The sequence below is a fragment of the Pangasianodon hypophthalmus genome, chromosome 3 (genome assembly GCF_027358585.1).
Source record: "Pangasianodon hypophthalmus isolate fPanHyp1 chromosome 3, fPanHyp1.pri, whole genome shotgun sequence".
Lineage (NCBI taxonomy): Eukaryota > Metazoa > Chordata > Actinopteri > Siluriformes > Pangasiidae > Pangasianodon > Pangasianodon hypophthalmus.
In genome coordinates this window covers 2,529,394-2,537,616 of record NC_069712.1, presented here as the reverse complement: position 1 = coordinate 2,537,616, position 8,223 = coordinate 2,529,394, and the positions used below count along the sequence as shown (strand labels likewise).

Here is an 8,223-nt window from a genome sequence, read left to right as displayed (position 1 = left end):
CAGAGGACATCGGAGGAGACGCATCTTAATCTGAGACTTTGCTCATTTAGTGGACTGTGTATATACGTTATAATTCCATGACTGGCTTCATTAAGTTCTGTGTATATGAGCTGAATCAAGTGCTATTCTACACGCTGCTGAATAATGAGTGCGGAAGCCATTTTGTGACTAATGTGACCATTACAACTAGGATTATTCATGCAGCAGTATATTAGTAATATACTGGATTCCTATTAGATTTATTTAAACTCTCATCATCTTCTCATTCATATATGATCATATTAGATTTTTTATTTTTCATTTTTAAATTGTTTCTTGCTTTTATGTTACACTGTTGTATGTTTCACAGAAAAAAATACAATTTCCTTCTTCATTTTCCATTTTCAATACCTCAATTTTTGGAGTTTAAAGGCGAGTGTTTGTGTTTAAAAGCAGTGGTCTGGATCCTATCGAAAAAAATCCCATCTTGGGCACTTCTACTAAAAAAAAAAATAATAAATTGGTAACCTCAGAGATGAACTACACAAATGTGATTTTAATAATCTGAATGTGGAGCTCAGAAAATCCACTTAAGCATTTTCATAAACCAACTCTGAATATGTGGAACTTTCCCCAAGTAAATATTGATGTAACATTTGGACTTAAGTTCACGCTGAATACAGCCCTAAACATAGAATCTGAAAAATGAGAAATCTGCATATGAAGTTAATTATATACACAGGATGTAGTTTATTAAAGACATCTGAATAAAATAAATAAAATCCACTGAGGATGAATAAAATCTATTCAATTCAGCTGTTCAGTTTGGTCAAATCAACACTCAGTAATTAATAATATTTAATAATCATTTGTTTGAAAGAAAATACAGAAAGCAGAAAGTGAATTAGTTAATATAATTATCTTAATTTTCACCCACCGAAAAGCTAAAGATGATTTAAGTTGATTTAACGATAGTTTCTTTACATAAGAAAGTGTATATGCACTGAGAAACCTCTCACTAGTTAAATAAGACACAACACAGAAGCTGCTAGCATGATGTCAGAGGGAAAAAGGCTAGGTTTAAAATTCCTGTAAGGATTATTTTTGATTTAAAAAAAAAAAAAAAAAAAAAAAGTTTTTATAATTGATCTTTTTCAATAATGTTTAAAGTGAATTTCAGTATTTCAGTAGTTTGTAGATTTCAATGACATTTCAGTAGTTAATCAGCTTTCAGTTAATTAGAAATTTGAAGTCATTTTGAATATATCGGGATTTTTTTTGTGTGTGTGTTTTGGGAAAGTTAAATGTTTCAGTAACATCTGAATGGATTTCAGTGGTGAAGAGCGCAGCCCCAGCCTCATTCACTCAGCGAAGGGATCGATGGACGCCAGAAAGTCTGCGACTTCACGTTTTGCCAGAAACTGTCTAAAAAGCCCAAAACAAAAAAGAATTTAATCAAATATTAATGATAAAGTATGATATCCACATTACAATAAAGGTCTACAAAATCCATAACATGATAAATCTGTCCACTCCCACATTTATAAGTGTACAACAGCAGAGAGGAACAATAGATCAATGGGAGTGTTCCTGAGGGCTGTGATTGTGTTATTGTACTGTACTGGCTGAAAAATAGAGAGCAGACACTCAACAGCACGTTTTAAATATACACCTCCTCTTCTGCTTGATCAGGCAACAAGATACATTTTTTTCAGCCGACAAACTCTAGACAACATCAGCGACTTGTCATTTGTCATAATGTGAAGTATTTTCTGAAGTAAGCGTTTAGGTGAATGTCAGGTTAATCCATAGGGGCAGGCTGTGTACAGCCCCAACATATACATCAACCATTCAACAAATGTTCTTCATAAAGTCCACATTCACAACTACATACATTTTAAATTCCAATAAAACACTAAACTCCTAATTTGAGTGACAAACAATTTTATAAATTCACTATTTGACAGATATAAGCTGTTAATATCTGCCACAATCACACATAACACATTAATCCAGATCTGAAAACTGCATTTTTGTTTTAAAACGCTCTCCGTCTACACTGGCATTTTCATACGTTTTCCAAAAGTTGCTCATCCACACTGAAAACGCTTACATCCCTAAACTGTGCATGCATAACAAATTAAGAAGCTTCGGCCTGCGTCATTCCCGTCAGCCATTTATTTACTTTCTGTCTCTTTGAATTGATGCGGCGATGTCGAGGAAAAGCAACAAGTTTTTTTAAATGGACAGACAAAGAGGTGGAGTTGTTGCTGCGAGTAACCCAGGACTATAAATTTGTTTGTTTTGAATTGAATGGGTCACATGACTGTGTCACATGACTAAAAATACATCATTGTTTTTAAATATCTCCGTTTTCTCAGTCCACACTACAACATGAAGATGGCATTTACAAATTTATCCATTTGAGAGAGCGTTTTCGAAAAGCTCCATTTTCACTGGACAAAAATGCCATCTCAATGTGGACAGAAGGCCAAAGTGCAGAGAAAAAGATGTGTTTTCAGATTTATCCGGATTAATGTGGACGTAGCCTGGTGGAATTGTGGTGCAACATGCTCACGGCCCCATTTAGGTTCACGGAGTTATTATTGCACCTCGTATTCAAAAACGTGAACTGCAACTAGCACTAATACAGGCTAATGACAGGTTTGCCAGATTGGGCTTTAGTATTTGAAAATACTAAACAGCCATCAAGATCTTGTTTTACAGAAAATAATCAGAATTATATCTAATAAATTCACACAAAAGGGCAAAATATAAATATAGACAGTGTGTCTATTATGTACAGGAACAGCAACGCCAATTTTTTTTCTTTTTGCTATACACTGAAGACATTTAGGTTTGAGATCCTTAAAGTAAATTAAAGTAAATAACACTTAATATTTGGTTGCATTTCCCTTGCTTGCAATAACTGCATCAAGCCGGCGACCCACTGACATCACCAAACTGTTTCATTCTTCTTTCGTGACGCTTTTCCAGGCTTGTAGATAAACTAATCACTATTGGTTAAGCATTAAAAAAAGCATCACTTACACAGACTACACAATGAATTTTAAGCAAATGGACCTTTACATTTTACATTTTTTTATTTATGCTATCTTTATGTTTTTTCTGTGGCAAGATGTAGAACATAAGGAATTACCACACATCTCTGTTTTTTGTAGAAAATATGACATGCAGATACAAACAAAAAGCAGTGCAGGATTGCTTAGAATTCCTTCAGACGATGATACACACACACACACACACACACACACATACACACATACACTTTCGGAGACTCACCTGGGTTCAATACCTGCTGAGCGGAACAGTTTGACAGCTGCTTTTGTCTCATTATAATCTTTGTGTTTATTTGACAAATAAACCACTCCTTTTATACCTGTAGTGGAAATATTAATAGATAATAATATTTACCGATGTACACACACACACAAACACACATACTCACACACGCACACACACACACACACACTTATCAGACAACTGCTCACTAGCATCTGAGCTTAGTTAAAAACACAACTAGAATTTTAACTAAAACTTCAGCTCTTTCCCAGCTAGCTATCCTTAGCTAACCATCCATGCACTTTCTGCTGGGACACCTCACAATAAGTGAGCTAAATACAATCTTTGTGTTTAATTAATTAAATTATAAATACTATGACTGCTTTAAGTTTCCTACGAGACAGATTTACATTGTAACCTGTGTAAAATGCATGCAGAATATCGCAGACTAGTGTATAACAGGCATAAAGCTGTATTTATGTAGGAGTGTGTGTGTTTGCTATTACCTGACTGGATGATGAGTTTAGCGCACTCGTTACAGGGATACAGAGTGACGTAAATGGTGCATCCTTTCACATCCATGGAGGTTTTATTCATGATGGCATTCAGCTCCGCATGGCACACTGTTACCAATATAAATAATAATATTTTTTAGATTATAGAAATAAATAAAGCAGCAGTTTGTAAGGTCTGGAGAACTGGGGATCCAGAGATATTCCTCTGGTAGAAATATATAATTGCAAACAAGACAGCAGAAAATATTGTAAGGTGTGTAAAGCTGCATAGCCCACACCAGTGTGGTTTTCTGAGGATGTAATTATCTCCTGCATTGTAGTTCTGTAGTTGCATTGGCTTCCAGTAAGGTATCGAGTTGAATACAAGATCTTGTTACTTACTTACAAGGCACTTCATAATCTTGCACCCCAATATCTTACTCAACTTCTTCATGGTTACACCCCTCCACGTGCTCTCAGATCCTCATCTTCAATTTCTCTTGTGGTATCTCGGATTTGACTAACTACTACGGGTGCCAGATCTTTTAGCTATGCTGCCCCTCGCCTATGGAACTCCCTTCCCCTTGATATTCGTAACAGCGATTGCCTGCGGACTTTTAAAAAGCGCCTTAAGACATATCTTTTTATTCAGGCTTTTTTATAATATGTTTTATTGAGTCTTTACTGTATTTTATTTGTATATGCTGAGTGTTTGTTGTGTGCCTTTGTCTTGTGTAGTGATTTGTATTTGTATTTTTATTTTTGCCTGCTTGTGAGGTGACCTTGGGGGTTTTGAAAGGCGACATTAAATAAAATGCATTATTATTATTATTATTATTATTATTATTATTATTATTATTATCATTCTGTATTATAGGAGTGTTTATAAATAAACCTTATAATAGGTTTACAGTTTAGGCCTCTGAGCAGGGAAAGAAGGAGAAAATAGTGGCTAGCTAGTTAGATAACTAGGCTTGAAAACAAGTAAAGCATTTATATTTTTAAAATGAAACACAACATTTTAAAGCAGGCTGCAGTGCCGTAACTCACCGTATAGATATTTTTTCTTCGGGTCTTTATGTTCTCCACGCTCCCAGGAGAACTCATCCTCACAGCCGTTGGGCATTTTGTTATAGCCGATACCCACAATGTTCCCTTTCTGATTTACAATGCATGCACCCACCTACACAAAAACAGTTTAGATTAAATCATCTTCAGAAAAAGGGAAGGAGAAGAAAGTGAAAGTAACTGATGGCAACCTGTCAGGTTTATTTAAAAAGCTCAAAATAACACCAGGGCATTTAACAATCATCAGCCTCTGAACCTCAGACCTTCCATGAAGACAAATGAAAATGGAGTAAACCCTGTGAAGTTTAGTATGTTGGTGAGAAATACAAGAAAGACTGTAGATCTAAACCATATAGAAGTGTGTATCACCACAACACAGTAGAGAAGGAAACTGATGACCCTAATAGATGCTTGAACATGTGGGAAAAAAAAAAAATCACAAATTTCCTCATGTTCTCTCACTGGCAGATGTGCTGGAAAGATCAGTGAATAAATTGCACAATATCAAATGTGAATGTTATACCATGTCAAAACACTCTATAGGTAAAAATTAGGTGATCAATAGCAGTCAGTTTAATCAGTAATTTTACGATTTTCATTCCATATGCTCTCTTCTATGCTTCAAGACATGGCCGAGGGTGCCAATACTTTAATTTATAGTGAAAATACAGAGGTGTTTGAGCAAACATTACCAGACAATGGACAAGCAGTCGTGCATTTTCTACACTATACGTAAGAACACTAAACATGTATCCTACGTAGTGAGCAAACCAGGAAGTGAACAGGAAGCCATTTGAGATTTGCCCCAGCTAGAATTATGAATTATCACAATTAATTTTGATAACAAAATGTTAGTGTGGGTAAATAAATGCAAATGACTGAAATATTAAATAGCTGTTTAAAACTGCTTAAAGTAATTAATTAAATTATTTATATTTGCTTGGCTGCTTAAAAAGAGAGAGAATCTACGGCAGATTTTACACACCAATTTTTGAGGGTAATTAAATTCAGTATGAGTATTAGTTTAACATGTGACTCTCTTAACAGTGTTTACATGGAGGATTATGGGTAATTTCCCGAGCCACACTGTTTCCAGAAAAGCACTAACAGAGATCTTTGTGGACATCCTTTTAAATTTTCAAAAAGTGATAGAAAGACTGGACTTATAACGGTTCCCTCCTTATTACTGCCTTCCTATGAGGTCCACAAGGCCAATGGGTGTCCAGTCTTTCTATCTTTCATTGCAAGTGCACCATTTAGGACAAAGTGTTTGATACCTTTGTGTTAGGATCAGGGCTCTTCTTAGCAAACATTAGGGCAACAGCCATAAAATATATGTCGTCCTCAATTGGTCCACCTGCCCTGTAGAAAGAGAGATCATATTATATGTGGAGCCCCAACATGCATTATTTTCATATAACAGCACAGTCTGGAGTGTGTTATTCCTTACATATTATGTGCTTCAAACACAAACTTGTGCACACTAACCAACAGGAGGAAATAAATACAGTAGAAAATGATAGTTTATGCCACATTAGGGACACAGTCATTCTATTCATTCATTACCTTTTATGAATATGAGTCAGAGTCAGTGTGGATTCTAACTTTTATTAATATGGAAGCATACGTGAAACGTGTGATGTGTGATGCATGTGTTAAATATATCATATATAAAAACTTCAGAAATGTGCTGTGTGAATTATTTTTACACACACGGCTGATGAGGGACTTCCATCCAAAATATGCAAAATCATTACATGTACAGTCATAACATTACAAACCTACAATCCTGAAACTATCACCCATCAGACTATGACACTGAGATCGATAACAAACTTCCTAAACTTACTGCGTAGGTGGTTGTGGTTGTGGTTCATTGTCCTTGCTTGAGCTGGCCATCACACCACTTAGGCTTTGCTTACTCTGGGGGGAAAAAAAATCAGTATATAATATGAAAAATGTATGCCAAAAACTAAGTTCTATAATCTAATAGAAAATAGGTTTTCATGAAACCCAAATCGTAAAGGTGAAAGATTACATTTTTGTCCATATAGCGTAAAGTGCAACACAATTTTCAAAAATCATTTATTTAAACTGTTCTTTCCTTTTTAAATACTTAATTATGGCTTAAAATCAACAAAATGTTCCAAAACTGTAATTTTTGGCAAATCACTGTTGTATAAGAGAAATAAAACATTTTGGACCATGCTGATGTAGGAAAATATTTCATTTTGGTAACAGTATTACACCTCCCTGGTGTGGACTATTTTGCTGTAACAGAAAGGCCTTTGTGTATTATTCCTTACCTATTAGGGATTTCACTAAGTGTTATCTCTTACTGATACTGATTCTATAGGTTAGATAACAATGTTGATTTGAAACACTTACCTTTTGACTTCTAGGTGGCTGTAAAAGGTGCTGTGCTGTTTATGGTTGTATCCAGGTAACACTCACCTCTAGGTGCCTCTGGAGTGCAAAGGTGGAAGAAGGAAGTGTTATTTAAATACACATGTGGTCATTATGAAATGCAGAGACTTCTTGATTGGTTCAGGGTGTGTCCACTCACACCTGCTAAAACAATTTCAAGAATGACATCAAAACTGGCTCAATGGGATGCTCATAATAAACTCAAAACCTTGATCACAATGATGTTTGTAGTTTCTTTAAATAGAAATACACACACCCACGCACGCGTGCATACACACACACACACACACAAAGAGGCTTGCAAAAGTATCCAACAACCCTGAGAGATTTGTCTGAATAACAGAGAGAGAGAGATCAGATTTGTCTGAATAACAAATGATAAATACACATATTCTTCCTGTCATTATTTTTATTGCAAAGTTCAATTCAATTCAATTTTAGTTGTATAGCACTTTTAAAAATGAGTATGTAGCATGAAATGAAGCTAGTCCTCCTGGATACAGTTACTGTATATACATCAGCCCTATCTAACTGGCAGAGGAGGAGGTTTCGCAGATATTTATAATGATAATTGTTATTTATAATGATAACCTAGGCGTCACACATAAACCTAGTCATAAATTCAACGTGTTTGAAGTTTTTTATACTAACATAACATATAGCCACAAAAAATAAGTCTACCCAGATGATTCTGCTAATTATTATTTACAGACCCCAAGGGCCATATTCTGAATTCCTTTGTGAATTTGCGGATTTCATTTCTAGGCTGGTTGTTTCTTTAGACAAAGCATTAATTGTTGGAGACTTTAATATTCATTTTGATAATCAGATGATCTTCTGAGAGCAGCGGTTGTGTCCATTCTTGATTCAGTAGGGGTTAATCAGAACGTAATAGGACCCACTCATAGTGGTGGTCACACATTTGATTTAATACTAACATTCTGATTAAATA

General features: G+C 35.1%; 1 protein-coding gene across 1 annotated transcript; it reads right to left on the bottom strand.

Annotated features, from left to right (window-relative positions):
- Positions 1 to 709: 709 nt before the first annotated feature.
- Positions 710 to 7,309, bottom strand: LOC113541301 (deoxycytidylate deaminase). Its single transcript, XM_034302871.2, has 7 exons — positions 7,233 to 7,309; positions 6,694 to 6,767; positions 6,122 to 6,206; positions 4,827 to 4,959; positions 3,789 to 3,905; positions 3,283 to 3,379; positions 710 to 1,404 (listed from the first exon to the last, which is right to left on the bottom strand). The coding sequence occupies exons 2-7, from the start codon at positions 6,741 to 6,743 to the stop codon at positions 1,341 to 1,343; spliced, it is 546 nt and encodes a 181-aa protein (XP_034158762.2). The 5' UTR covers positions 6,744 to 6,767; positions 7,233 to 7,309; the 3' UTR covers positions 710 to 1,340.
- Positions 7,310 to 8,223: the final 914 nt, after the last annotated feature.